Source organism: Manacus vitellinus, unplaced genomic scaffold (assembly GCF_001715985.3).
Source record: "Manacus vitellinus isolate BGI_N305 unplaced genomic scaffold, ASM171598v3 scaffold_107_pilon, whole genome shotgun sequence".
In the NCBI taxonomy this organism is placed as follows: Eukaryota; Metazoa; Chordata; class Aves; order Passeriformes; family Pipridae; genus Manacus; species Manacus vitellinus.
Window position 1 is genome coordinate 369,396 of NW_021938834.1, and position 27,946 is coordinate 397,341.

Here is a 27,946-nt window from a genome sequence, read left to right on the forward strand (position 1 = left end):
TGGCAGGAGAAGGGGAGATGGCAGGGATTGACACCAACCCCAGAGAAATCAGAGGGGTGCAACGTTCCAGAAGCAGTTGGACATTGCCAGTCCCTATGACTCATCCCAAAAGGATGAGCTTCAAGCTCCACAGTGCAGCACAGCCCAGGGATTTATCAGGAGCAGCCCTGCATGGGGAAGCTGCAAGGCCACCAGCCTGGGAGATGCTGCTGGTCTGGTGACAGCCAGGACATCATGGAGAACTTCAACATGTACGTGCAGGCAGGATGAGCCTTGGGCTTGCCTCCTGTTTGTCCCCAAGGGAATGTGTCCCTTGACTGGGGTGGGTTTAGCTTCATGGTCTGGCACTGGCACACCTGGATTTTACCCACAGCCTTGGCTGTGCCTCACTGAGGCATCAGAGAACAGGCACCTACATCTGGAGAGCCTCTGGGACACAGGCACTTGCAAAGTGAGATGATACAAAGTTCTCCAAATGGAAACCAAAACGCATTTGAAACCAGGCGCCAGAGGCACCTTCTGTTCTTTACTTGCTATTTCTCTTTCGTTCGGACTGAAACAGCATCTTAACCTTGTGCCAGAAGAGTCCTTGGCTGGTCCATGTGGTCACAGGGCACAGAAACATCACCCAAAGCCCTGTCTGGACCCACAAGTGAGGGTCAGCTGGGCCGGGCTCCCAGCATCACCCCTGCCAGTGACACTTCCAAGTTTTCAAGCCCTGGTATCATTCCCAGCCCAGTATCACCCCCCTACCTGCCCCAGCCCCTGCTGCTCTGACCCCCCTGTTCTCATCCCCATGTGTCCTCACCCTCCCACCCTGCCCAACACGGGGCTCAAACCACAGTGATGTTTCATCCCAGAGCTCCTTCCCCATTGTCCTGAAGCCCTGGGCCATCCTCCCCCCCCTCCTGCCCACACCCTGCCCACACCCTGCCCCATTCCTGGGGCTCTCCTACTCCCTCACTGGGGTGGGAGGTGTTTCTGAAGGGAGAAGGACCTTTGCCAGTCACTCTGGCAGCACTGAGAGCCAAAATCGATGTCCTGGGCTGAATCTTCCTCCCTCCACCTCCCCATGGCTGTTCCTGATCGTGCACAAGGCAGAGAAACTGAGGCAATGCCCGAGAGGCCTCGTGGCATCAATTCACTGTCCCCCTGGGTACCAGAGGGGACAGATTCTGCTGCCCCTGTTCCTGCTGCCCCTGGCCTGCCTCTACAGCCGAGGCAGGAGGAGCCTGGTTGGTCCCAGGGCTCAGCTGGGGCAGTTTAACCACAAACAGGTTTCACCTGGAGCCGATGGGTCTGGGGGCAGATCCACAACCACCCCTACAACTCATTCAGGGTGGTTATGCTTATAAACCCACAGCCTCCCCACAGCAGGGGTTCCCTCTCTCTTTCCTTTTTTTTTTTTTAATTTTTTTTTTTAAATTTTTTTTGTATTTAATTTTTTTGGCTTTGTGTTTTGGGAGCCTCAGTTTGGAGCTGGGGAGAGTTGGGATCTGCTGCCTCTGGGTATCTGGAATGTACTGCTAAGTCTTTCCACCCTTCCCAGTGCTGCCAAGCAGGTAAGGAGACAACACCCAGCTGTCTCCACTCCCCCTTCCCTGGGCTGGGCTTGGGGGCTGCAGCCCCGAGCAGGGTTCAGGTGAGGGTCAGGATGTGTCCCAGCGCTGTCCTTCTCCTGTGTAATGTCCTAGATCAAGGACAATGTCATCATGCAGCTCAGGGGTGGCCTCAGGGCTCGATTCCCGGCCCAGATGCAACACTCCAGGGCCGGTGCAAGGAAATTCCTTCCTGGCACAGCACCTCTTCCCCCCGCGGAGCCGCTCACTCGCCCTGCTCAGCCAGGAGGACGCCTTGGAGAGCTTCGACGGGTACGTGGTGTTGGGATGTGCAGGGGGGGGCTGAGCCCTGGTCTTTCCCTATGTTTATCCCCAAGGGAATGTGTCCCTTGGCTGGAACATGTTTAAGTTCATGGTCTGGCTCTCCCAGCCTGGGGAGGCTTGCAGGGGACAGGCTGGTGTTGTTCCCTGTAGCCAGGGCAAAGCGGGTGGCCCTGGGTGTCCCTGGTGCCTCTACTCTCCCACCGTCGTGGCTGAGCCCTTGGGGACACTTTGCATGTCCCAAAGGCACCACCCACCTCACACCTGTGTCCCCACAGCTCTGCCAGAAGGGTCCGTGACCCGAGTGATGCTTTGGGCTCTGATCTGCTGGACCGCAGCTGCTCCCTCCCTGACCCACAGCTGGTCCGCAGGATCGTGTCTCAGGTGGAATTCTACCTGTCCGATGAGAACCTGGCCAGGGACGCTTTCCTCCTGAAACACGTCCAGAAGAACAAGATGGGCTTTGTCAGCATCAAACTATTGACATCCTTCAAGAAGGTAGGGAACCTGGGGAGGAGTGGGAAGGGTGGAAGATGTCCAGGTGTGCTCTGCTGTCTCCAGTGGAGTGTACAGGGAGGTCCAGACTCCCCTCAGGCTGTTCCTGGCAAAGCCCCGATGATGCAGAGCGGGCTTCTCTCTCTGACTTCAATGCCCTGCAGGGAGGGTGGCTGGGGGAGCAGTGAACAGTCCCCAAACCACCCCTGGGGCTGGATTCACCCATGACTCCCCCAGGCTGCTTTAAGATCATCTCTTAAGCAAAAAACCCAGGCAAGTGCTGGTGGTGTGACATATGGGGAAGCTGAGGTTTACTGCCACAGCCCCGAGGACACTGGGGACTTCCTGCAGACCCCAAGGCCGCTCATGTGGAAGGGGGACATTGCCTTGCCGTGATTTTGTGTTGATAAGGTTGCAGCCTGCCTGGATGATGGGTTTAGGGTGGTCCCTGCCTGAGAAGATCACAGGCATGCAGCAGCCCCCTCTCTCCCCCAGGTGAAGTACCTGACACGTGACTGGCAGCTCACGCTCTATGCCCTGAAATTCTCGGAGCTGCTGGAGGTGAACAAGGAGGGCACCAAAGTGAGGCGCCGGGTGCCCATCCCTGAGGCCCTGCTGAGCATCCCCCCCAGCAAACTGCTGCTGGCCTGGGAGCTGCAGCCCCGGGAGCAGGACCCACTGCTGCTGCCACTGCTCCAGGAGAACTTCCTGGAGATCATCCTGAGGATGTTCAGCCCCTTCGGAGCCATTGCGTCCATCCGCGTCCTGCGGCCAGGCCGAAAGCTGCCCTCGGACGTGAGGAGATACTCAGCCAAGTTCCCCGAGCTGCTGAGCAGATGCTGTGCCCTGGTGGAGTACGAGAGCCTGGACAGCGCCTGTAGGGCCTTCGAGGACCTCGGGCACCGTGACAGTGACAGTGGCATCAAGGTGGTCCGGCTGTGCGGGAAGGGGAACAGGAGGAAACCTGGGGAAGAGAGGCAGGTGGTGGAGGAGCTGGTGGATCAGCCAGGCTGGAAGGTGCAGGGAGCTGCCCTGAGCCTCCCCTACAGCCACGAGGACTCCCTGCTCTGCAGCTCTCCAGGGTCAGATGATGCCTCGGGGCCGCTGTCCCTTCTTCTGAACGAGGACCCCGTGGCACCTGCCTGGCCTGGCAGCAACTTCAAGCCTGGGAATTTCAGCGCCTTCACCGGATCACTCCTCACCAGCAGCAAGGTTTTCCCTCCTCTTGGGCTGGGCTTGGGAACCAGCAGCTGCTACAGCCCCCGCGGCAGCACCAAGAGCCCCTGCAGTGGCTGGGGGGGCACCACAGGTGCCTGGGGACCCTGGAGCAGAAGCCCCTCTCCTGATATTGAACCTCCTCCAGGAAATCCCCTGACACCAAAGTGGGTGTCTAAGCCCCTCAGCCTGTGGGATGGGGTCCTTCACCTGCCCCACAGCCCCGATGACACGAAAGGCTTTGGCAGCAGCTTTGGGAGCGGAGAGCTTGTCCTCCGGCGCTGAGGCTCCTTTGCATTTGGGGTTGAGGCTTGTTATTTTCTTTCTTTTCCCTCCTTCTCTCGAGCAGAAGATTTCTCCGTGGCCCCAAGAGCTGTGGGCGCTGGCAGTGCAGCTGCTCCAGGGGACGGAAGTTTTGGGACAAGGACGATGCTCGAGGTGAGAGGCTGAGCAGCAGCAGGAGTTGTGCTGTGCTCATGCCAGTGGGACTGTTCTTGCCTGGGGCCCAGAGTTAGGATGGGGTCCAGGTTTTGGATGGGAAATGGGCAAATAAAGAGAGATGAATTTTCCAGGCACTCTCTGGCTGGTGGTGTGATTTTTTTTTTTTTTTTTTTTTTTTTTTTTTTTTTTTTTTTTTTTAATTATACCTTTTTCCCCCCTTCCTGGTCTTGCTGCTGCCTGAGCTGCAGACAAGGGCAGGAGGGTCCCTGTCTGCCTCCCTTGTCATTCTTGGGGGGGGGACATTGGTGGGTAGGTGTGCTGCAGGTGGGGTCTTGGTGTGCCCAGGGCAGGTGGCACAGCTTGGCTCAACCTGAGAGGGACAGGACTGGTGGTTGTTGGTCACCTCTGCTCCTGCCCCCACCAGAGCATCCTCTGGCTGCAGCGCTCAGGTTGGACCCCACCTCAGGACTAGAAGAGTTTGGGGAGCCCCAAGGGCTGAAGGACTCAAGGGGCCCAAGGACCATGTATTGGGAGCTGCTGTGGCGGCAGGGCCACGGTTCCTTCTGCCTGGCTGAGCTCCCTGGCATCTCCCAGGATGGGGCTCACTGTGTCCTCCCTGCCCCAAGAGCTCCTCTTGGAGAGGGGAAGAGTTAGGGGGAGATGGAGTGCCCCTGACCCCCTACAGGTAGCTTTTGAGGGCTGCCTGTGCAAGTGCCTTTGGTCTGCTCCCAGAGCTGGGATGTCCTCAGGATTAGTAGATGAGTCCCACACCTGGAGTGCTGTGATGGACAGTCCTGGCTGTTCAGGAGAGGTGGGTAGGGCTGGAGAGGGGAAGGTGTCACCCTTTGTGAGGGAGAGGATTGAAACAGTCCCCACAGTTGGGGATGATGTGGTTGGGAGCCTCTGGGTGAGGATGAAAGGGGTGGAAAACGAGCACAGGCTGCAGTAGGAGATGGTGTCCATCTCCCAGCACTGAGGATTTTTCCGTAGGTAGTGAGGAGAACTCTCTGGACTGGGAGTCCTTGTCCTTACGGTGGATTTCAGTTTCCCAGCCCCCAGCTGGAAATGGCCTCCTGCTGTGGCCAGCAGGTCTGGGAAATTCCTCAAGTTTGTGGGAGAGAACTTCTTGTCTCAAGTACTCAGGGAGCCATCAGGAAAGACACTGTCCTAGATTTGCTGGTTGGGAATGGAGAAGGACTGGTAGGAGCTGGGATGGTCTTGGCCCACAGAGCTGCTGAAATGGTTAATGTGTAAGGAGAAAGAAGGACATCAGAGCTGCTTCCCAGGGCTTGGAGAGAGCAAATGTTCTGTTCCTTAGGGAGGGGTGTAGCAGATTTCCATGGAAATCTTGAAGGGGCTCCTTTGTGATCCCCAGGAGCAGGTGATTCCCTGGCAGAGCCAGGCACATCCTGTCACATGCCCTGGGTGCAGGAAGAGGGCAGTCCCATTGCCCTGATGCCCAGCTCCCTCCCCCTTGCACCACGGTGGGGCAGGACCACCCGCTGCCTGCTCCCCCCAAAACACCACTCCAGATACTTGTTTTTTTCAAAAAAATATCCTTTTTATTGGCCTCTCCCTTGGTGCTCCCACAACGTCCCTCAGCGCCTGCAGCCCAGTGGGATCTTCGGGGCCTTTGAGCTCCCACAGACTTCAGGCTTCTCCCCCTGCCAGAGAGTGGCCAGTAGAGGCCCAGCAGGGACAGGGACATGTCCCCAAGCCCCACTGTCCCCCCAGATCCCTGTCCCACCTGGTAGAGGTGGCAAACCAGTCCCAGCAGCGAGGCCTCTGCCTGTGCCTGCAGCTCATCTGTGTGCTTCTGTGGGGGGAGATGGGGCTGCTCAGGGGGGTCCCCACGGTGCCCCAGCCCTGCCTGGCACACTGGTCCCCCCGCCATACCCCATTGATGACAATCCAGGGCACAAACTGGTGTGGGGGGTCGAGTGCCTCAGTCAGTTGGGCGTTTTGGTGCATCAGGGCCATCCCTGTGTCCCCCTGCACGCAGGCGGCGATACGGCCCCTGTCCAGCTCTGGGGCATAGATCTGCAGGCACTGCCAGGAGAGGGGACACACGGGGCACTCAGGGGGACAGGGATGTCCCTATAGGGCATGAGACACAGGGACATCCCCACAGCAGGGCATGAGGGACGGGGGAGGGGACATACAGCCTCCAGGTTCTTGGTGACGGAGCTGCCCGACTCCAGGCAGAAGATGATGGGGAAGTAGGTGCTGAAGTTCTTGGCCTCGTGCATCAGGCAGGCCTATGGGAACAGAGTGGGTGGTACGGGGCCACTGGACCCCCCCATGCCAGCACCATGGGAACAGGGACCATCACCTCGATCATGTTGCCCAAACACTCCTCGGGGCCGTGCTGGCACTGGAAGTCCCACTTCCCGCTGACGTTCCTCTCCTGCGAGACCAACCGGTCTGAGCGGGGCCGGTGGCACCGGGGCGAGTGCCCGCGGCACCGGCTCGGCCAGATCCTACCTGGGCATTGCCATAGGGCACCAAGGTGATGTTCAGCATCTCCGAGGGCAGCAGCAGCCAGGTGGGGAAGAGCTTCAGGACCAGGAACTCACGGCACGCTGGGCACAGGCTTTCATAGTACAGGCTCAGCTCCACCGGGGCAGCCACGGGGCGAGGGAGGTTGGGGCAGCGGTTCTCCACCTGCGTGCGGGGAGGTTTTGGGGTGCACAGGGGGGATACAGCTGCAGACCCCCAATATTTGCAGGGGGCAAAGCTCCTGAGGTGTGGGGCAGAAGGGGGATGAGGGTGTGCAGGGCTAGAGGGAAGTGAGAGCGGCCAGGGGCCTCAGGCAGCCGCAGGATCCTGTGAGTGGCCGAAACCCAGCGCTGGGGTTTTCCACGAGAACTTCCCCAAACTGTTTCAGAGGAAAACAAATTTAGGCCAGGACACGCCTGGGTGGGGGTACAGCCCTGCACCCACTGCCGGGTGGTGGCTGCAGCCCCGCGGGGCTCACAGGGCACTGCCAGAGCCACCGTCACACAGTTGTCACCGCCTGGGGCTGTTCGCGGCAGGAACAAGCTGAAAAGCCGTTTTATGCTTAAAAAGTAGAAGTGCCGGAGGCGGACAGGGAGGGTCCAGGGTCAGGATCCGGCTGGAGCACAGCAATTCCCCAGGGATGCCGGTGTGGCACGGGAGCTCTGAGTATCCCCGCGCTGTGCCCACCTGTGCCACAGCAGCGCTCGGAGCCGCCACTGGCTCCAGGTACCGTGGCCAGGTGATGCCCCAACCCCGTCCCCGCGTCCTCATCCCCGCCGCCGGGCAGGCAGGACACGTCCCCACGTGTGGGATGACCCTCCCCTGCGTGGGGCAGCCCTGACACCCGCGGCTCTGACCTGGCAGGCGACGGCGATCTCCGGCGAGCTGCACCAGAGGTGGGCAGGGCGGTCACAGCCGGGGGCCACCCCGAGCCCCGGGGCCACCAGGGCCACCAGGGCCACGAGCGCCAGGGCAGGCAGCGGCACCGTGGGGGCCATGGGGACGCCGGGGTGACGCGGAAGCGAGCCCGTCCCAGCAAGGGACTTTTTAAAGCTCGGCTGCGCCCGCCTCCTGCGCCCTTCCTGCCCTTCCCGCCTCTGCGGTGACGCTGCCGCCTCACGTGGGGCTCCGGCCACCCCGTCCCTGCTGTCCCCCCCGGGGCTGAGCTGGAGCTCCGGGGTCACAGCCCCGCCAGCCGTTGCTGCTTCCCGCGGGCTGCGGCGCGTCTGGGGCTGAAACCCGACCTGGGGCAGCCCACGCCTGGTGTTTCCCGAGCAGGGAAGGGGCTGGATCCCTGCCGAGCCCCCGCGCAGCCCCCCCGGGGCGGTGCTGGTGCTGGAGCCCCCCGGGGGTGGCAGCTCCGGGTACAGGAAGGGGGTGCTGCCCAAGCCATCCCCGAGCCCAGCTCCGGGGCTGAGTGCGGAGGAACCTCGCATTTCCCCGCTGTTTAGAGACGCCTTTTCCGGCCGTTTCTCGCCCCTTGGCGAGCCCAGGGCTGGTCCTCACGTGCGCCGGCCCTGCAAAACCGGGGAGGAGAGTCCTGGCACCACTCGCAGGATGGGTCATATCCTGCACCCAGCCCAGGAACTGCCGCCCTCACGCCCCCGCTCCCCACGTAACACCCTCCCCCAGCAATCCAGCAGCCGGGTCATTAACAATGTTTATTTCTTTCCTCTTTTTTGTTCCTTTTTTTTTTGTCGTTTTCGTGGGTTTTTTCAAAGTACCGTACAAAAAAAAAAAATCCTATTACAGTAACAAATACTGGATTTACATTAGTAAACATCAACGGAAAGAGCAGAGAGCACTACTGCTGGTAACGGACAGCTCGGGGGGGCAGGTTATTCGTTATTGCATACGCCTAAGAAACTAAAACCTCACGCAGCCACCACGTCCTCTCTGAGCACAAACCTGCACCAGCACCCCTTGGGGGGGTTACACGGGGGATCATGGAGCCCCCCCGAGCAGGGACACGGAGGGACAAGTCCCAAACTGTCCCCGGGGAGCAGGAACAGCCACGTTGCACCCATGGCACGGCTCGGTTGGAGGACGTGGGGGGTCACAAGCACCAAAGCACAGCCCAGCGCTTCGAAACGCGGCGCCAGCGGGTTCAGAACGAGCGAAAGCAGCAAAGGACAAATCACAGCGAGCTTATGCCGGGGGAGCAGCGCTGCAGGAGCTCGGGGGCTGGGCTCCCACCCCGGGGAGAGCGGGGAAAAAGCTGCGTTTCAGAGAGCCGAGTGAAGCACCGTCAGGGAAAGGCAGCCCTGGGGAAGGGCATCTTCCACCTCGTCGTACACAGGACGCGCGAGCAGAGCCCTGTCGGGGACAGGCCACCAAGTGGGCAGGAATGGCAGTGCTGGAAGGTGCAGAGGGGTCACCATGACACCACAACCCCCCTGCTCTGGGGAGGAAGGGACTGCGGCTGTGCAGCAGAAAGGGACAGCACGGGGAGAACTGCAGAAATTCAGCCCAAAGGATACAAAAACAGGGTAAATTTCCCTGGGCAGCAGAGCCGGGCGAGCAGCAAGCGAAGTGTTGACAGGTGACAGCTTGAAGCTGAGACTCTTCCAGATGCTCAGCAAGTCCTGGCATGAGCTGGGAGCAATTCCCCTTGGCAGGACTGGCCCTGAGCTCACCTTGTGGGGTGGTGGGGGAACGTGGAGTCCATGGGGTGAGAGGCTGAGGATCCCATCACCTGCAGCCCATCCCGTGGTACAGGGACATGATGGAAGTGCAGGGACAAGCACAGGACCAGCACAGAGTCCCCAGGCTGAAAATGTGCCACGGTGACCAGTGTGGGAGACTGACAGAGCTTTGGGGTGTTGGTGCAGCCCACCCAGCCATTCCACAGACTCCAGTAGGTCACTGGAGAGCACTATGAGGATGGAGCCTTCCTGCCCCGTTCCCCCACGCTCTCATCTCTCACGCGCCCGAGCCCAAAGAATTCCCTTAATTATCCCTGGTAGCATTTCCCAAGTGATCTCTCAAGCCAGCCACTGCACCCACAGCTCCCCTGACCTGTCACCTGCACCACAGCATCAAACACCAACAAACCAGACCCAAAAGCCAGGGCCCAGAGAGGACATGCAGAGCAGGGAACAGGGGTTGTACAATCGAGCACAGGAGAACTGCCACAAGCAATGGGAAGAGGACGATTGCGCCAGCAATCCCAGCTCCAAAAGGATCTGGGGACCAGCCCAGGGCAAGGCGACCAGCAGAGCTGGCCGGGGAAGGAGAGACAGCATGGTCCCCAATGCAGGTGGCACATCAAGGACAGGCTGCAGGCAGAGCACAAGCACACAGCACTCCGTGAAGCCAGCAGAGCCCGAGCTGCCACAGGAAACAGAAGCAGCAAAACCCCATCCCTGGGATGCAGCCTCCAAAAGGGAACGAGCCTCTCCCGCAAATCAAGACCAAGAATGCTTTCCTCAAGCCAAGCAGATGAGAGAACCCAGGGAATCAAATGCCACCACAGCCTCAACTCTCAGCTCAGCTTTTAAAGCTCTTCCAGAGCCACCTTGGCTGCCCTCGGGCCCTCTGAACTCTGACACAATGCCCTGCCCACAGTGGGAAGCCCTGCCCCGGACCCCATACAGTACCCATGATTCTAAGTGCTTTGCATACGTAGTTCACCATCATGCAGATACATTTCAGCATGCCCTGGGCCCAGCAGATCTGTCCTCCTGCAGCAGAGAGGTCCTTCATTCCATGTAGGGCTCGTAGTGTGCGCTGGACTCCAGCCCTCTCCTGCTTGAGCTGCAGGGCCCAGGGCAGCCTGGCAGCTGCTGCCCACGCTGGGGGTGGCAGTGGGGGCTCAGCAAACGCCAACACCAGGGAAGCTCACAAAAAGAACCATATTTACAGAGCTATAGTCCAGCTTCAAACAGGTTACGTGTGCAGAGAGTCACTGAGGCCAGCCGGGAACAACGAGCTGCGCATCCCACAGATCCTGCCAGGAAAAACACGGGTACCAACACGGATTTCACAGCTTCACTGGCACAACTAAAGCAAGAGATCCATCACTAACTGGATCCTCCCTGCCTGGGCAGCAACAGTCCAGAGGTGGTTATGACACTAGGGAATGATGGTGAGGTGGGGAAACCTCAGCCGGGGAGCCCCACGGAGGGTGAGGTTTCTCCTTCCTAAATGAGTCTCTGCATGCAAGAGCAGCAGCCCTCGTACCAGACACCATCACAGCCTGCCAGACCACCAAGGGAAGCGAGACTGAAGGATGCATATGCTGCTCCTCTGCCTCCTCCAGCATCCAGACAGGGAGCCCCTCGGTCCCAGCTGGAGTGCTCCGAGAAAATTGGGAACCAAGCTCTACAGTGATGCATAGCGGGGCGACCTGCCAGCAAGAAGGGGATCTGACCTGCTTATCAGGGAAGGGGAGGGGGCTGTGCTCGCCCCCAGCAATTTAATCACGACTGGATCCCACCTCCTAGAGGCTGGAGCCCGCTGGGAATCAACAGCCCAGCCTTTCTGTCCCATCAGCCAACACGGGTTTCAGCTACTGACCAAGAGGGACATCAGGAACAGTCACAGACATCTCAGAGGCTCTGAAGGAGCAGGAGCACAGAGACTCAACTATACAGGGTGCAAGAGTCCAGAGCCAGAAAGCAGCGCCCTGGGGAGAAGCTGAAGGCAGCTGTTGTGTTGTGCATGGGCTGCTCATCTGGCTGGTGGCTGGGAAAGGACCGGGTGAGCCAGCGTGACATTCAGGGAGTCATTGTGCTGCACCAGGGACGTGTGCTTGTAGTGCAAAACCAGGTCCTTGAGGGAGGCATAGAGGTTGTAGGGTTCAGCGAACCCATAGCCCGTCGCTGTCTTGTAGATCACGCAGTGCTTGGTGTCACCGTCCACCCTGTCAGGGAGACAAAGAGCCTGGGTCAGCAGTGGGACAGGGACAGCAGGGCATGAGCAGGGGCCACCAAAGCAGCCCAGAGATACACCTGGCCCCGGCAGGAGGAGCCAAGGCAGAGGGGAGACTTTGGGAAAGCCCAGCTGACACCTCCAGCATCTGGCGAGGGAAGGGTGGAACCGTGTGGGAACACAGCCCTCACCAGCCCCATTCCACATCTGCACAGGGATACTCACACCACAGAGCAGGCGTAGCATCCCTTCTGGCTGCTTTCACGGATCAGGAAGGTGCCATCCCTCTTGCCACACAGCATCTCCTCTGCCTGCACGCGGTTGATCTTCCCCACGTACCACGTTCGCTCCTCGTGGTGGGGCAGCTCCTCCTCGTCGTCCATCATGGAGTACTGGCTGCAATGGATCACAGGCAGGGTCAGACTCCCTCAGTTTGGGCACCCAGATCTCCCACACACTGCTGCTGCCACCACCCATTCCGGCAGGGAAGACTCCTCAGCTCTCATGCAGGGAGCTGGGAGGTGCCCACGGCCTCAGTGCAGGCAGAACCTGCACTCCCACACGAGCAGGGACAGGGACACTCACTCCTCCGTCTCGTTCTTGATGCCCAGCCACTCGTTGATCTTCTTCTGTCGGGCACCCTTCTGCGTGAGCCATCTGGGGGAGGAAAGGCAGAGCTCAGCCCAGGCCAGGGCTCCAGGGCACGGCCATCACCAGAGGGCAGCAGCCGCCCCTCTAAGGGCCCGCCGAGCCCCGTGGCTGTGCTGCAGAGTTCACTCCCGCACCAAACAGGCTCTGAGCTGGTCCAACGAGCCCCAAAGCCCTCGAAGGCCAGCTGGATTGCTCCCGGGCCGTGCTGGAGGGGAGCTACGTACACCAAGTACTGGTCCCGCAGTTTGCGCAGCTGCATGAGGTCTGGCTTGAGGCTGTTCATGCGCTTGTCGATCTCCCGGTTCTCCGAGGCTTGCTTCTTCAGGTCCTGCTCCAGCTTCATCTTGCTGTCGTGGATCTCTGTGATGCGAGACTTGAGCTTCTCCGAGTTCATGAGGATCCTGGGAGAAAGAGGGGGGCTGTAAGCCGGAGTGGGGGAGGCAGAGGAGGCTGCTTGCCAGCTCCAGCCCACAGCACACTGCTGAGAGACAAGGATTGTGCATGCCTCGGCTCTGTGCTGGGCCAGGAGGATCCTTCCAGCTCCTGGAGCCCTTCCCCAGGCAGGGCAGGTCTCCATCTCCCCCATCCTCACCGTTGCACCTCCTTCTCGTTGCCCTCCCGCCGGAAGCGCTCTATGTACTCCTTGCTGCACTTCTCCTGGGTCTGACACTGCTCCTCAAAGATCTTGATCGTCTCATTGAAGGCCTCGATTGCCGTCCTCTTCATCTGCAGCTCCTGGGGAGAAGGGAGGGGAAAGCTGAGGAACATTTCTGCCCATTCTCATCCTCTTTTCCTCCCTCCCCAAAGCAGCACTGTCCTTGCTGCAGCTAAAATAACCCCCACTTCAAACCCATCCTCTGGGGAGCCCTCTCAAGTCCAGTAGCAGACAAAGAGGGCAGCGGGTCCCCAATCTCTGCCCTCCCATCTGCACAGCGTGGCAGCTACCAGCACTCAAGGGGTGCGAGGGCAGTCCCTGGGGAAGGCAGTGCCCACGTACCTGGGAAGTGCGTGTGTACTCCTCATACAGCAGGTCGTACTCCCAGCTCTTGTCCTGGTACTGCTGATGATACACCTTCAGCTGCTCCCCAACGGCTTCCACACTGTCCTCCTTCACCAGCTGGTCCTGCCATAGGCACAGCCTCACTCAGGACCTGCTCCAGCTGGTCCCATGAAACCCCACCAGCCCTGCACATCTGTCACCCCACAATGCAACGTCCCGGCCTGGGCGGAATGGGTGGGACATTGTCATCTCCCAGAGGAGCAGGGATGGAGGAGCAAGTGCCACTGGTTCAGGCTGTGTTGGCCATCGTGCACCTGAGGCCCAGGGCTCACCTGCTGGTACTTGGAGATGGGGTAGAGCAGCCTGGTGTCCAGCTTGGCGTTGTACTGGGCGAGCGATTCGTGCCGGTAGTGGGTGATAAGCTCCACCACGGAGCCAAAAGTCAAGGGCTCTGAGAAGCCATACTTCCCTTCCCGGTGGAAGATCTTGATCAGCTTGTTATTGCCTCCCTTCCTGTAGTGGGGAGGGGAGAGGAGAGGGCACTTACCACCACCCCAGCACCCTACAGCAGGTATTCTTGGCATCCCAGCAGCTGGAAGCACAGGAACTCAGACCCACAGCTGCATCCCAGAGTGGCAGAGGATCTCAGTGCCCTACCTGAGCGTGAGTGTGTATTCCCCCTGGATCTTGCTGGAAGCATCACGCACCAAGAAAGTCCCATCCGGTGTGTCCCGTAGCTTCTCGTTCACCTCCTCCCTGCAAGGAACAGGATTGTCACGGCCTGTGACAGGCTCCCCTAAATGCCTCGATGGACAGGGCACCCCAGGCACGAGCTGCCAGTCACCCCCTTACCTAGAAATGTCCCCCCAGTACCACTCAGCATCCTGCAAGGGTGCGCTGTTCCCGTTGGCCAGGCTGGCTGCGCTGGGCTTTGGCTTCGGTGGTTTGGGAGGCAAGGCTGCAAGAGAAGGAAGGTTGAAACTGGGTGAGCCCAAATCCTAGCTCCCCACAGGCAATCCCTTGGAGTGCTGAGTCCCCCTCCCTGCAGTGACTGGCCTGGAAAGCCCCCTTGGCTGCCATGCTACCAGGAGCTACTCCAGGCACATCTGTACCTTGGGCCAGCCTCCAGGCACAGCTGGGCTACCGAAACACCCTCAGCAACCCATTCGTGGGGGCAGAGACTCCACACCCACAGAGCATAAACACCAGCGCCTCGGGCCACAAGGAAGGGGCATCTCAGTACCTGGAGGCAACTGTTCCGGCTCCAGCTCCTTCGTCTGCAGGAGCGTCTCCAAAAACAGCACGGAGAAGTCAGGGCTCAGCTCTGGGCTGCAAGGAGAGAGCAGACAAGTTAAGAACAGCAGTTGTGGGGGAGAACAGCAGTGGCACTGCTCCTGTGAGCCCTGGGCAAAGGGGCAGCTGGGGTCAGCTGGTTCACCCCAGCTGCCAGATCCCAGGCTGACACAAAAGCACGGGCTCTGTCCTGGCTTTGAGTCCCACCCCTGTGTGCTGTCAGCAGTTTAATCCCACAGGCAGGGGCTGCAGGCAGACCTGCTGTTCCAGGCTGGACTCCTCGTCCTGGCAGGCAGTGGCCAGTGCTGGGAACACTGCTGGAACCAAGGGCCTCACGTACCTGGCGCCAGGCAGCCGCAGGAGCAGGGGGCCGAAGATCTCTCCCAGGGCCCGAGGGTGGAGGCCGTTGCTCTCGGCCCGCTGCGATACCTTCCCCAGATGCCGGAGCAGGAACTGCAGGGTGAGTGTGTTCTGGAGCGGTACCGCAGGCGACTCCAGGGCCAGCAGCAGCTGCTTCCGGCAATTCTCTGGCTGGGGGATCTCTGGGCAGAGAACAAGACACGATGGAAGAGCTGGGATAGCCAGCACTGCTCTCTGCTCCAGTGCGTCACAGTGTGGGAGCGCTGTCAGCAGCGGGGGCCATGTGCCAGGCTCATAGGGACAGGGCTTATTTTAATCCCCCAAATTTTAATCCATCCCATTCCCAAGGCAGACAGGGAAGGCCCTTACCCTGCAGGATGCGAAGGATGTCTCCATGCACGGACACAGGCACCACGGGGGAGGGCAGGTCCTGCAGGTAACCCCGCAGCACCTCACCCAGGGAGTGCACGTCCAAGGGCTCCAGGTCACCCAGGGTCCAATCTGCCAGGGCACAGATTTCCCATGGGTGGTGGGCACAGCACTGGACACCCAGCCAGCAGCTTCAGTGCTATCAGCATCCATCCTGAGACCATCCCACACCTCCCAGCCAGCTACCACGGGACACAGCACCACGAGGGAGCTCAGGCAGCCCTCAGGCAGCCCATGTGACAGAGGATTCCTGGAAGTTCCCTGTACACCCCAGAAACAAGCTGGCTCTGGGAACCCCAGCAGTTCCCCTTGGGAAAGGGCAGAGGTCATTTTGGGTGCCCACACAGGAATCTTGCCACAAGAATCCTGGGCATGCAAGGCTTGGGAGAGAATTTTGCTCCCCACTGCTGGCAGAGCCAAGCAAAGACTGAGCAGCCACACACTGAACCCAATGGGGATAACATCTTCCTCGAACGCAGGGTGCAGGATTTTGGGAAGCACATAAAGCCTGTCCCAAGAGCAGCACAGCCAGGGTTGACAGCACTGTGTGGTTGGGGTTTGCAGGAATGTCTGTGGAAGGGGATATGCCAATGTGGTGCTGGATGAGGCCCAAGCCAAGAGGCAGAGAGCTCTGAAGGCTCCCCGGCAAAGACATCATCTCTGGCACCACAGAGCCACCAAGCTATGAAAGATCCTCCTCTGGTTATTAGTGATGTGACAGAGCCAGAGAAGCCTCTGCCAGTTCATCAGCAGAGCACCCAAAGAGAGCAGGAGGCAAGCACAGGGGTTCATTTGTTTGCCTGTGAGTCTCCAAGCCGGCACCACATCTCTTTGCTCCAGCCCATGGAGGGTGTCAGGAATCCCCCCTCTCCCATCCCTTCCACACGAGGCAGGGACGTGTTGGGACGGGGACAGCCCAGCCCCACAGGCAGCGTGCCAGGAGTCAGGAACTGCCGAGGACAGGCAGCCTGGCCTGGATTGCATTACTGCTGGCGCTGTCACATCCACTAATCTCCTCCATCTGAGCTGATTCGCCTCCACCGCGCAGAGCTGGTTCTTACCGGTTCTCAGCGCCTGCCTCAGTTCGGAGCCAGATGTCCTGTACAACATCTCGCTGTCTAACCCTGGAAGGGGGACACTGCCGTCAGCTCCCAGTGCCAGCCAGGCAATGGCTGTGGCACAGCCATCCACGCCTGGATGGTGTCCAAGCCAACTCCCTGCAGATGCTGCTGCAGCCCCCTTGGCCCCCAGGACACCCAGTTCAGTGGTCCCCTTTCTCCACCTTTCTTCCCCTTTCTGGCACAGATCCAGGCTGGAAGCACTTCCCAAACCCCAGCATCCATCCATGGCGTGTAGGTGCTCAGACCCAGCACCCTCACCCCAGGCCTCTGTGCAGGATGGCACAGTGGGGTCAAGCCATGCACTGGGCAACAGCAGATCAATCCAGGGAGGAGTGTGAGGGCAGCTGAGTCCTGTGCGTCCCACAGAGCTCAGCCTCCCCCTCTGCCCTCACTGTGGGATTTTGGGATATATCAGTCTCCCCCTCTGCCCTCACTGCGGGATTTTGGGATCTACGAGCCTTCCCCAGTGCTCAGCATTACCCCTTACCTTTCTTCTCAATAGCTTCCAGCAGCTTCACCAGGAGCGGCGGAGCAATCTCGGGAGGGCTGAACTGCTCCTGCAAGTCCAGGAGAGGAGACCCTGTGGGAGAGGGAGGGACGGAAGGGCTCACTGCCAGCTCAGCCACCAGCAGCAGAGCAGGGCACAACCAACACAGCTTCCAACAGGAGCCAGGAAAGCTGTGGCCCAGGCAAACGCAGCACAGAGGCTGCAAGGAACCTGTAAGCTGGCCCAGAAACCAGCACAGCACTTGTTGAGCCCAGCTTTGCTCCAACCCCTAATTGGGTGTGCACAAGAGATCCTACTTCTCTCTGCAGAGGCTTGGAGACCCCCAGCCCCCAGGCAGGCAGCGCAGGGGTTACCAGGGCTCCTGGAGCTCAGGTTGGGCTGGGTCCCTGCCCAGCACAGGGGCTGTGCAGGGCTGGCAGTGGAGCAGGCCCAGGGAGCTCGCTCGCCGTGGTGAGCTGTAATTAATCCAGAGATTCAGACAGAACGCCATGTCAGCAAATTCCTGCCTTTGATTGCTCGTTTAACATGGAAACCGGCCCTGTGTCTCCCCCTCCCCGTGAGCCCACAGCCTCCTGCAGGCTGCTACAGGGTACAGACAGACAGATAGCCTGCAGCACAGAACTAGGGTCCCCCCCATTCGCGGGGGATCCTTAGCCCCTTGGCGAGTGGTATTTCACTGCCACTTCCAGCAGATCTTGAGATTCTGGCTCCAGGCACCCCCTCCCCCTGTGCATGCCGGGGCAGGAGCACGCAGGCCTGGCCAGGCTGTTGCCAGCAGGAGGTTTGCCGAGGGATGAGCGGTGCCATCCTGGTTCCAACTGAGCACCAGTCGGTGCAGGAGGCTCCTCCGGGCTGGTCCACAGCACCAGGCAGCCCTTGGGCAGCCCACAGTGGGTGAGGACACCCAGCACACTCCACTCTGCAGAGGCAGAGCCAAAAGGTTGCGAAACAGCTCCGTTGTCATGGATCTGACCTGAACTCGCCTGGTGTGGTCTCACCACGAGGCGCAGCAAGCTGAGACTCCACACCCGGCTGAGCCTCCTGCACCCACAGCCTCGTGGGGAGACAGAGCACCCACGGATAGGGAAGCACATGGGGTGGGCACCCAGCAGCTCTGCTGGAGGGTGGCAGGGAGGGGGCCAATCTCCCACCAGAACGAGCCCCTGGGCACAGGAAGGGGCCCAGTGTGGTGCTGGTCAGGGTGGGGAAGCAGCAGGCAAGCTGCCAGGCTGGCAGCTCCCAGTCTGACCCTTGGGAAGGGCTGAAGGGAGAGTAAATGCTGGTGCTGCCCACGTGGCCCGGCTGGGAATGCGCTGCTTCAGCAGGGAGCAGCTTGTCCTTTTTTTATCAGGCAGCCTGTGCCGGAGCCAGCAGCGACTCCTGAGCCTGCCGGGCCTCCGGGTTGGGCTGCCATGAACAAGGCTGCTCTCAGCACTGCTCCCAGCTCGGCCCGGGCAGCTGCGGAAATATTTCCGAGCCGCATTTTCCGCCCATGTTCTCTGCGGAAGGCAAACACCAGCAGCTTGTAAATCCACTGGCACAATGTGCTGGCTCTCGCTGTTCAGCAGGGCCAGCCCAGCTCCCGAGGGCTGCGTGACAGAGTGTGGTGCTGGCCCTGCTCCTCCAGTGACACTGCGGGGTTCAGGGAGCCCGGCCAGCCGGGGCAGGACCCGGGAAGCATGGCATGAGCTCCGTGGGGCAGCCAGGAGACAGCTCTGCCTCTCCCAAAATGCAGCCTGTGAAGAAACAACACAGGCTTGGCTCAAATGCAGTTTCTCCGATGCAAAAATGCGTCTCCCCAGCAGAACACTGAATACAGAAATACAGACTATTCTGAGTTGGAAGGGACCCACAAGGATTGTCGAGTCCAGCTCTTAAGTGAACGGCCCATATCAACACACAGGTTGAGTGTAACATGGTCCTGGGTGTCTGAAGTGCCACCCTGCAGGCCCTGGCTGTGCCCAGAGAGGAGGCTGGCTATGGGGATGCACCCACAGGGGAGAGGGACAGGGCCGGCACCCTCCTCATGTGCCCTGGTACCCCATCCTCCCTCCCCACAGACAGGCTGGTTTTTATTTTCCTTTCCAACTGTACCTTTTCTATGTGTCAGGAGTTTTGGAACATATCGTGTTCCACACCCCAGAGATTATACCAGCAGCTCTGACCACCCAGACACACCTCCACCAAGCCCTCCTTGAGAAGAGGAGGAGAGAGCCGACAGTGACAGCCCCTGAAGGAGCGTGGGGCTGGACACAGGCAAGGCCGGCACATCCAGCACAGAGCCTATCCCAGGCTTCCAAGAGGAGCTGCTTTCTTGGAAAGGCAGGTTGTGAGCGGAATGACTCAGATCAGGGCTCTCCCTGACAACCCAAACGCTCACACGGCCCAGCACCATTCCCACCCTCCAGAGATGTTTCCTGGGGCCACCCCTCTGGCTCTGGCAGCAGGAGCAAGTGAGGTAGCTGCAGGCAGCTGCACCAGCCCCACCACCCTGGTTTTGTAAGACCCCAGAGGTGTTTCACACAGCTAGAAGCATGTGATGGATAGTTGTGACTCCCAGGCAAAGAGGGACGGGGGGATGCAGGACTGAGAACATGCTGTGACACCCACCAGCTCCTGCTGCTGCCCCCAGTCCTCCTGTGTGCACCTGCACAAGATCTTCTGCAAGGCACGGGAAGGCAAAGTGTGGCTGTCACTCCTCATTTGGAAGGGACCTTAAAGTCCATCTTGTTCCACCCCCTGCCATGGGCAGGGACACCTTCCATTATCCCAGGTTGTTCCAAGCCCTGTTCAACCCAGCTGTGGACACTTCCAGGGATGAGGCAGCCACAGCTTCTCTGGGCAACCTCTGCCACCCTCAGAGTCAAGAACTTCTTCCTAACTTGTAATCTAAATCTCTCCTCTTATAATTTAAAACCTCCCTTTTGTCCTATCAGTATCTGCCTGTATAAGAAGTCTCTCTTCTTCTTTTTTCCTTTTAAGTACTGGAAGGCCACAATAAGGTTTCTCCAGAGCCTTCTCTTCTGCAGGTTGAACACTCCCAGCTCTCCCAGCCTGTCTCCATGGCAGAGGTGCTCCAGCCCTCGGAGCATCTTCATGGCCTCCTCTGGACTAACTCCAACAGGGCCACATCTCTCCTGTGCTGAGGACCCCAGACCTGGAGGGAGTAATCCAGGTGGAGTCTCACAAGGGTAGAGTAGATGAGGGGAACCCAGGGGCCGCTGAACCCCTGCCATGGGGTTTATGTGCCTGGGAAGAAAAAAACACAGGCAAAGGGCAGGCAGCTGCCACAGCTTCACAAGCAGGGCTGAGGTACATTGGCCCTCCTGGACCAGATCCGTGCCAAGCCCAGTGCCAGCTGGGAGGCAGCTGCAGGTGCAGGACAGCCCATGCCCAGCCCCAGGGTGGCTGCCCAGCCCCAGAGAGGGCCCTGCGACCCGCAGGGAGGGCTGGCTGCCAGGCAGACAAGCAATTAGCTCCAGTTCTCAGAAGTGCTCTTTTAGACCCTGACTTTTCTCCTCTTGCCCAGAGACAAGTAATTGTGTCTCTCAGCAGGGCTGAGCAGCTCTTGGCAGGGAGCACTGCCCCAGGCGCTGCAGAGGCGGGGAGCTGGTGGCTGGGAGAGGTCAGGGCTTCTCCTGAAGGGAGGGAGCAGGGCAGAACTGAGTAGAGCAGGGACCAAGGGCCACAGGGATCCAGGGCAGTTGCAGGACAGAGAGGGAGAAGGATCTTGCAGAGGTATGAGCAGGACAAGGTTCGCTCCAAGAAGCTCTGCTGAGCAAGTTGAGGAGGAACAACATGCTTTTCTCTGGGCTAGGACTGAGCCTGAGCCCACAACCTCCAGGCAACTCAACTGTGCAGCTGCTGAGCCAATGCTGTCCTGCAAAGCCACTCACACACTCTCCTCTGTCACACATCAGGAATGGAGTTGTCCTGGAGCCAACACAGCACACAGCAGGGCTTACCTTGCTCCACAGCCTCCGGCAGCCGGCAGCCACTGGCCCCAGGCGTGGCAGGCAAGGGTCTCTGCACTCGGGGTCGGTGAGAAGGGACCGAGATCTTCACCGGCCCCACATACTCCACGTAGGTGCCAGGGAAGTCCCCCTTCTGCTTGGTCCGCTCGTTGACACCCAGGATCCACCCGATCTGGTTGGGGGTCTGCTCATCCCCATCTTTGAAACCCAGGGACTGCAGGGCCCCCTTGCTGACGACCAGGATGTCCCCGGGCAGCAGGTCGATATCCTCCTCGCGCTCCTTGCGGTAGGGGTAGAGCGCGCGGTACTGGAAGCCGTCGGTGCTGCCCATCCTCTCTGCCGGGGGGAGAGGAGAAAGGCTCTGAACAGTCAGACAGCACGTTCCAGGCAGGAGAGGAGGGTCCTCAGAGGCAGCTCTCCCCCATCAGCACTCTGAATGTCTCTGTGTGAAACAGCACCCCAGGAGCCTAGTCCGGGTGCTCCGGAGCTCTTTAGGTGCAGCCCCTTTTCCTGAGCTTGAAACCACGATTCAGCCAAATTATGGAGCAAAGGGAGAAGGAGACAAACATAATCCAGCACTGGTGAGCGGGCATGCAGCAAGGAAACCCGAGGTCAGGGTCTGTTTCACCAAAAAAGAAGTGGGTTTCTTGGAGTCTGGGAGGCTTCCAGTCCAGAACAGTGTGTCGTGCTACGTCCCCTTTCCCAGTGCCTGCAAAGAGAAGAAGACTTGTCACTGCACAGCCAGGCACCCCACACCCTCCTGATACACCAACATTCAAACTAGAGGTTCACCTGAGAAAGGCAGGACTCGTTTCTCTCCTACCTACCAGCTGATGCTGAGCCTTGAATCCAACCAGGACATGCTAATCCTGATTTCCACTCCCAAAGCAACAGAGGAGCCAGTGGCTGCAGACAGGAATGCCACCTCCTCTCTGCTACAGCCAAGCACCAGCTCTGCATCTTAAAGAGGTTCACTCCTGCTTCTTCAGCTTACCCTCCTCGAAGCATTTATGCAAACAAGGAGACAACGAGTGAGACAAAACAGCCTTTATGCAGGATAACTTTCACATACAGAAAAGGACGACCCTGCGCTCACCAGCTGCAGGCCCTGAATAGGAGCAGAACAAACAGATTTAACCTTTCCTTGTAAAATCCATTTAATTTCACAGTTCACCTTTATATCTCACCACAAAATCCCCCACAAAGGCATCTTCTGAAGGGAGCTGCCCACAAATGTAGGTTACCCAAGCTTTCAGCGAAAGGCTTTCGAGAGGTGCTGCCATTTCCACAGAGCAGCACTTCAAAGCTTTGCTCTGAGCTAAAAGTCAATTTTTGAACTTTTCAAAAGCACCAACAGCATCAAGTGCAGGCACGGGTTCCTTTTGCAGGGATGGAGGCGAGAGGAGTTAAAATAATCTTTAGAAGCCTTCAAGTCTACTTAGATCTCCTAACTGCCCTTCAGCTATTCAGAGAGAAATTGAATATGCTGCCTGCCGTGCCCAGAAATCCACCAAAAAGAATAAACCTGGGTTATAACATGTTGCTGAAGAGATGTACGAGCTGGGGCATTCCCACCAGCCAGGCACGTCCTCTTTTCCCATCCCTTCTTGGCTGCACAGGCCAGTTTTCCACCTCCCCCAGGCAAATTCCAGCATTCCGGGATTTGCACAAGGCACGGGGCAGCCAGAAATCAGCCTTCCCAGGGACACACTGGGCCCGCTGAAACGCTGCAGGTCCTACTAACAGCTTGAAGCTGCTTTGGCCCAGAAACCACCAAACCCAGCTCAAAACTCTTGAGTCTCATCTGAAAAGTATTAGTGAGCAGGAAGGTTCTTCTCAGAGCTGCAGGAGCCTGGGCAGAGAGGGAGGGGAGGAGGCAAAGGGAGCCAGGACACCCTTCCCAGCAGGGTCAGTGCACAACCAAGCGTGGCACAAAGCCAAGGCTGCTCTGACCGTGGGTTAGACTCTGCTGAGAGACACCAACAGTGGTGATCTGCAGGATTTCAAAATAACCCTTCCGGGCCAGCTGTACGTTACAGTTCATATCAGCTACAAAACCTTCTTCCCTGCTGTGTGGGGTGTCACCCCGCACGTGCCAACACACCTGCACGTGCCACCAACCCCTGCACGTGCTGCCACAAAGTCTGAAGATCGGGGTAAGTCCCCTGAGAGGAGCCAGCTCCACCTCTCCACAGCCAGGCTCTCCAGCCTGGCACCATGCTGAGGGCTCCTTCCCTTGGCAAGGACAAAAGGCACAAAAAGGCCATGGCATAGGAAACCTGTGAAGCAGCCAGAGCCTGCACCGCCTGCTTGAGCTCGGGCAGGAGTCCCAGCCAAGCTGTCTTTGCCACGAATGAACAGGCGCTGCCTGCAGGGAGGTGAGGTACTTGCAGCCAGAGGCGGGTGGGGAACAGAATTAAGCCTGATCCAGGTTGCCGGAGAGCTTCTCCAGAGCTCCAGGAGCAACACCAGGCTGCAAGTCTCATGGAGAGCTCCTGGGGAGGTCTCTTGTGTTCCTAGGGGAAGCAGCACATCCCAGTATGGCTACCATGAGAGCTGCCACCATGCTGGGATTCAGCTGCAGCAGAGCCTGCATTTCCCCAATCCAACCAAGCCCCAGCCAGGAAAATATTACTTCATAATCCAGAGCATAAAGAGAGATTTATGGCCAGGCTCACTGGCTGCCCCTCTGAACGCTGCCTGTCGAGGAGTCGCAGCACCACAGGCACTGTCTGAGTGCCAAGGGTCTGGGCGGGAACGGTGCCGGCAGCTCCTGCTCCTCCCAGAGAGGACAGACACCAGAAGGCACCCAGAGGCAGCAGAGCCCAAACCCAGCTGGGTTGATGCTCCCCCGCAGGCACCCCCCAAGCTCCTGCCCGCAGATCCCAGCCCTGACTCCTGGCGCCTCTGACAAGCCGGTGCAGCTGAAGAGGCTGGAAGGACAGAACGCTCAGCCCTGGCTCAGCCCTGGCAAACTCGTTCAGTAGCTTTTAAAAGCAGATCTGCATGGAGGGGTGGGAAAAGAAGAGTGACTCGGGAGCACCGAGTGTGTCCACGGAGCAGGTCCCGCAGCTTCTTCCAACCAACTCCTGTCACAGCCTTGTTCCCTGGGGTGGGAACGCAGAGGTAGTTCTGTGCCACTCTGCTCTCCATGGCCCAGAGGGTCACTGGGCACACGCAACAATCCAGAGGACTTAAAGCCAGGCTGGTCCTGGAGTAGTCTCACCTGCCTTCCCCACGCTCAGACCACATGGGCATCAAGTGCTCTGCGAGGAGCCCCCCTGGAAATCCAAATCCACATGGTTAATCCAGTGCCGTCCCCTCCAGGGGGAACAGTTGCCCTCTGTCCTGCCACAGACCTAGCGAGTGGCTTCCTTGGCCAAGCCAATGGCCAGGAAAGCTCTGCACCCTCGGAGTGCAGCTGACCGAGTCTGCATGTCTCTGTGGATCAGGAACACACTTCCCAAAGCTCTGGAACAGCTCTTTGCAGGGAAGACAGGGCCAAGAGCCTGGGACACGCACGAGCCTGTCGGCTGGAAGTACACCTCCGAGCAGGGGAGAGGGACCAGCCTGCCAAAAGATTTCGGCTGGGCCCAGCTCCAGGTTTGCTCGGATCTCGGAGAAGAACCTCATGTGTCTGTGCTGGCAAGCACTTGCTTAACGCTGCTCTGCAAATCCCATGCATCAGACAGCTAAATACCTTTGGTAAATCTATCTCAGCACCCAGAAACAATCCCCCGATTCATTAACTGCTGTCAATACTTTCTTTGTTTAATGCATCGGTTTGAAACAAAAAACACATTACGAGTCTTTTTGTGTGTGCCCAGTGCATAAATAAAAGCATCTTAACGTTTTAAATGTGGTTCCTGTGCTTTTTCACCCAGTTCCAAATGCAGCTCAAAGTGCAGCTTGACTTGAAATAAGATTGAGTGTTGCTTTCCCTCCAGTGAGGGGAAAGAATGCCTAAAAATATTTTAAAGAAGAAGATGCCTACACCAATCTACACAGCCCAAAACCTCTCCAAGTTACATCAGATCCTCAGCGAGCAAAACAAACAGCAAATCAGGTTTTGAACTGCACGTTGCAGACAATGAGAACAAACTTTTCTTTTAATAAAAAGAGAAAATAGGACAACACAAAGATAAAAATGGACAGGGTGCCTGCTATCGTGACATCTGCTGCTGCATCACATCCTCCTGATTTACACAGCCAGGGCGGCTCCTGCCCATGGCCACGAGCTGCCCTTTCCCAGGGACACAGAGCATTTACTCCTCACGCTTGAGTTTCATTAAGTATTTTGCTTTGTTCACACCAAAGCCCAAGGAAGTGAAGGAATATCTGGAACATTTCACGGAAAAGGTCAATGTCATGGTTAGCAGGAATCTGAGGAGCTGGGTAAATACCTGCCTTGGGATGACTGATACCCTTCTCACTTTCGGGAGACACCTGGAGGTCCCAGTGACCTCCTCAAAGGCTGAAGCACCTCAGGTATTGTGCACACCTACTCCAAAACTTCTCATACCGTCCAGAGGCTTCTGACATCCAACTTTTTTTGCTGAGCTGAAGCGCGTCCTCTCTTAACCATCTCAGAAACTTTCTGCTCTTCCCTGCAAGAGTTTTTTATATGGCCAGAGACTTCTATATGCCAGCAGCGAGCAGAGAAGGACCCAGTGCCCTACACCAGCCCCACCACCTCACTCCAGGCTGCCATTACCCCACCTCCCAAGCTGCAAGAACACACTTAATTCCATTTTTGGAGCATTCATGAAGCTGGGTTTAGGGATACATAAACCCAGGAGCTGTATTTTGGCTCCTTCCCTCAAAAATTACAGTTCTAAAAAAAACCTGAGTACATGAAAAAAAAAAAAAAGTCCAACTGTTCTCGCTAACTTATCTGCTTAAAATCACATTCCCCGGGGTATTTGGAATTTATATGATTTATTAGCAGCCCTGCACAGCTCAGCAATCACATGAAGTAACCAAGAGGTAAGAAGTACCCACATTAGCAGACCAGCACTATTTGCGTGTTGGTGAGAGAGCCAAGACCTTCCAGCTTGAGAAACCCACCGTCCCCTTCCTCTGTTTGCTTTTTATCTTCCATTACTTGGCTGCTCCAGCTCCAAGCCACAGCTCCAGAGATTCCCAGAGGAATTAAAAGAGCCTGCGATATTATAAATACTCTTTTTTCATTGTAAACACACCCCAGCACCCGGCGCTCTGACACGGCTCCAAACTGGCTCTGACAAACCACTCTGCTCCTTGCCACATTCCAGATGAATTTCCAGCACTTTCCCTTCCAAACCCAGAGCTTTTGTCCAGCGAGACCCAACTGTGGGCAGAAAAGGATTTTCCTGTGTGCCTAAACCCTTGTTCCAGCAAGTTAAAAACGGAGGGGTTTGGGGCAGGGGACCAAGTTTAGGGGAAATGAGTCCACGCCATGAATCGCATGGCCAAATGGAAGCACAATCTGCCCACGTCAAAGGGAGTCGCCAAAGAAACCAAACCATGCCTTGGACTTTCCCACATGGTGGATGACTAGAGCAGAGGCCAATTCAGCCTTGGGGACACACCAGCCCTTGGCAGGGCGGGGGAATGGCCAGGAAAGCAGTGATTTAGGCTATATTTACTCAGCTGTCTCCATGCCCTGCTCTCACAAAGAAAGTCACAGGGCCAGTTCCCCAGTGGCTCCAAGAGCTGCTTGGGAAATCAAAGCTGCGCATTAATGGGAGGAGAGGCAGCCATGCCTCCACCAAAAGGCAACACTGGAGCCACTCTGGCTCCTGCAGATCCCCTTTTAGATAGGTTTCACCCCTGGTTTCATTCCCTATTGAGCAGAGACCCCCAGTCTGGGAGGTGCATGACCACAGGAATCATCCTCCTCAAGGGGCTGAGAAACGCCAGCAGAAGGAGAAGAAATGCAGTGACCAACCTCCCTGGGAACAGTGGGACTTGGCTCATCCCAAAGCCAGGGTTTGGGGGCAATTGTGTCAAGAGAGAGCAAAGCCACCCCCAAGGCTGAACTGTGGCATATCCAGCCAGACAGGGGCACCAGCTCTAGCCCGGGGTCTGCTGGGGCTGAACTGCCACCGGGCAGGGGGGGAGCAGTGGTGGGACCCCCACAGGCTGCTCTTCTCTGGCTCTGCCACCTCAAAAGGGTGCCTAGGACCCCCAGAAAGGGGGGAAATGTACCCTGCTGAGGGTGATCCCTAAACTGGCATCACTGCGGGGGGAATGGCACAGGAACCCCTGATGGCACTGCTGGGATGGAAACAGCACGGGGAAATTGGGGGGGGAAAACAGTCCCTTCACGGGGAGGGGAAAGGGACAGCCTGCGAGGATCAGTGGGGGCACAGCCCCTGCACGGGGAGGGGACAGGGACAGCCTGCGAGGATCAGTGGGGGCACAGCCCCTGCACGGGGAGGGGACAGGGACAGCCTGCGAGGATCAGTGGGGGCACAGCCCTTGCACGGGGAGGGGACAGGGACAGCCTGCGAGGATCAGTGGGGGCACAGCCCCTGCACGGGGAGGGGACAGGGACAGCCTGCGAGGATCAGTGGGGGCACAGCCCCTGCACGGGGAGGGGACAGGGACAGCCTGCGAGGATCAGTGGGGGCACAGCCCCTGCACGGGGAGGGGACAGCGACAGCCCGAGGGGGGTCGTGGGGCACAGCCCTGCAGTGGGGACGGGGCAGGGACAGGCTCGGGGGTGTCCCGGCCCGGGGGTGTCTCTGCCCTGGCAGCGGGACACCCCGCGCTGACACCTCCCGCATGCCTGGGCACATCCGCGAGGCCGCCCCAGCACGGACAGAGCCCCGGCCCGGGGCCCACCCCGGGGGTCCCCGCCAGGCCCCGGGGGCGCCTCACGCTGAGGGGGTCCCGGCGCCGGCCCTGGTTCCGATTCTGGCCCCTCAACCCGATCCCCCTCTCTCGATCCCCCCTCTCTCGATCCCCCGATCCCGGCCCCGTCCCACCTCTCCGCCAGCTCCATCCGCCGCCGCCCGGCTCCAGCCCCGCTCTGCCGCCTCCGGCCCGGCCCAGCCTGGGACAGGCCCGAGCGCCGCCGGAACGGCCCGAACCCGGCCCGGAAACAGCCGAGCGAGGACGGAACGTCCCGAACCTTCTCCGGAAATGCCCGAGCAGGGACGGAACAGTCCGAAGACTAGGCCCCGCCCCCTCTCGCCGTTCGGCTGCCGTCGAGGCCCCGCCTC

General features: G+C 58.7%; 3 protein-coding genes across 3 annotated transcripts; 1 reads left to right on the top strand and 2 right to left on the bottom strand.

Moving 5' to 3' along the window:
* Nucleotides 1-1,704: 1,704 nt before the first annotated feature.
* LOC103767150 (la-related protein 6) lies at nucleotides 1,705-3,875 on the top strand. Its single transcript, XM_018088702.1, has 3 exons — nucleotides 1,705-1,871; nucleotides 2,168-2,378; nucleotides 2,871-3,875. Exons 1-3 carry the CDS (start codon nucleotides 1,705-1,707, stop codon nucleotides 3,873-3,875), a joined length of 1,383 nt encoding a protein of 460 aa, XP_017944191.1.
* Nucleotides 3,876-5,570: 1,695 nt separating this feature from the next.
* IFI30 (IFI30 lysosomal thiol reductase) lies at nucleotides 5,571-7,535 on the bottom strand. Its single transcript, XM_018088708.2, has 7 exons — nucleotides 7,388-7,535; nucleotides 6,516-6,695; nucleotides 6,364-6,438; nucleotides 6,194-6,289; nucleotides 5,928-6,080; nucleotides 5,779-5,847; nucleotides 5,571-5,695 (listed from the first exon to the last, which is right to left on the bottom strand). Exons 1-7 carry the CDS (start codon nucleotides 7,526-7,528, stop codon nucleotides 5,630-5,632), a joined length of 780 nt encoding a protein of 259 aa, XP_017944197.2. The 5' UTR covers nucleotides 7,529-7,535; the 3' UTR covers nucleotides 5,571-5,629.
* A 724-nt stretch (nucleotides 7,536-8,259) lies between these two features.
* Nucleotides 8,260-27,814, bottom strand: PIK3R2 (phosphoinositide-3-kinase regulatory subunit 2). Its single transcript, XM_008934061.2, has 16 exons — nucleotides 27,710-27,814; nucleotides 20,730-21,447; nucleotides 16,744-16,836; nucleotides 16,197-16,259; nucleotides 15,076-15,207; nucleotides 14,687-14,888; nucleotides 14,297-14,382; nucleotides 13,906-14,011; nucleotides 13,711-13,809; nucleotides 13,386-13,566; nucleotides 13,051-13,176; nucleotides 12,646-12,788; nucleotides 12,278-12,454; nucleotides 11,988-12,059; nucleotides 11,628-11,798; nucleotides 8,260-11,394 (listed from the first exon to the last, which is right to left on the bottom strand). The coding sequence occupies exons 2-16, from the start codon at nucleotides 21,067-21,069 to the stop codon at nucleotides 11,202-11,204; spliced, it is 2,184 nt and encodes a 727-aa protein (XP_008932309.1). The 5' UTR covers nucleotides 21,070-21,447; nucleotides 27,710-27,814; the 3' UTR covers nucleotides 8,260-11,201.
* Nucleotides 27,815-27,946: the final 132 nt, after the last annotated feature.

Bases quoted from the DNA above. Each gene is read 5' to 3' on its own strand.
- LOC103767150 (XM_018088702.1), top strand. From the start codon at position 1,705: ATGTCATCATGCAGCTCAGGGGTGGCCTCAGGGCTCGATTCCCGGCCC. The intron at 1,872-2,167 runs GTACGTGGTGTT...CAGCTCTGCCAG, and splicing joins GCCTTGGAGAGCTTCGACGG to AAGGGTCCGTGACCCGAGTG. The intron at 2,379-2,870 runs GTAGGGAACCTG...TCTCTCCCCCAG, and splicing joins TATTGACATCCTTCAAGAAG to GTGAAGTACCTGACACGTGA.
- IFI30 (XM_018088708.2), bottom strand. From the start codon at position 7,528: ATGGCCCCCACGGTGCCGCTGCCTGCCCTGGCGCTCGTGGCCCTGGTG. The intron at 6,081-6,193 runs GTATGTCCCCTC...CTCTCCTGGCAG, and splicing joins TCACCAAGAACCTGGAGGCT to TGCCTGCAGATCTATGCCCC. The intron at 5,696-5,778 runs GTGGGACAGGGA...ACTCTCTGGCAG, and splicing joins TGGTTTGCCACCTCTACCAG to GGGGAGAAGCCTGAAGTCTG.
- PIK3R2 (XM_008934061.2), bottom strand. From the start codon at position 21,069: ATGGGCAGCACCGACGGCTTCCAGTACCGCGCGCTCTACCCCTACCGC. The intron at 16,260-16,743 runs GTAAGGGGTAAT...TCCCCCTTCCAG, and splicing joins GGAAGCTATTGAGAAGAAAG to GGTTAGACAGCGAGATGTTG. The intron at 11,799-11,987 runs GTGAGTGTCCCT...GATCCATTGCAG, and splicing joins ATCAAGAACGAGACGGAGGA to CCAGTACTCCATGATGGACG.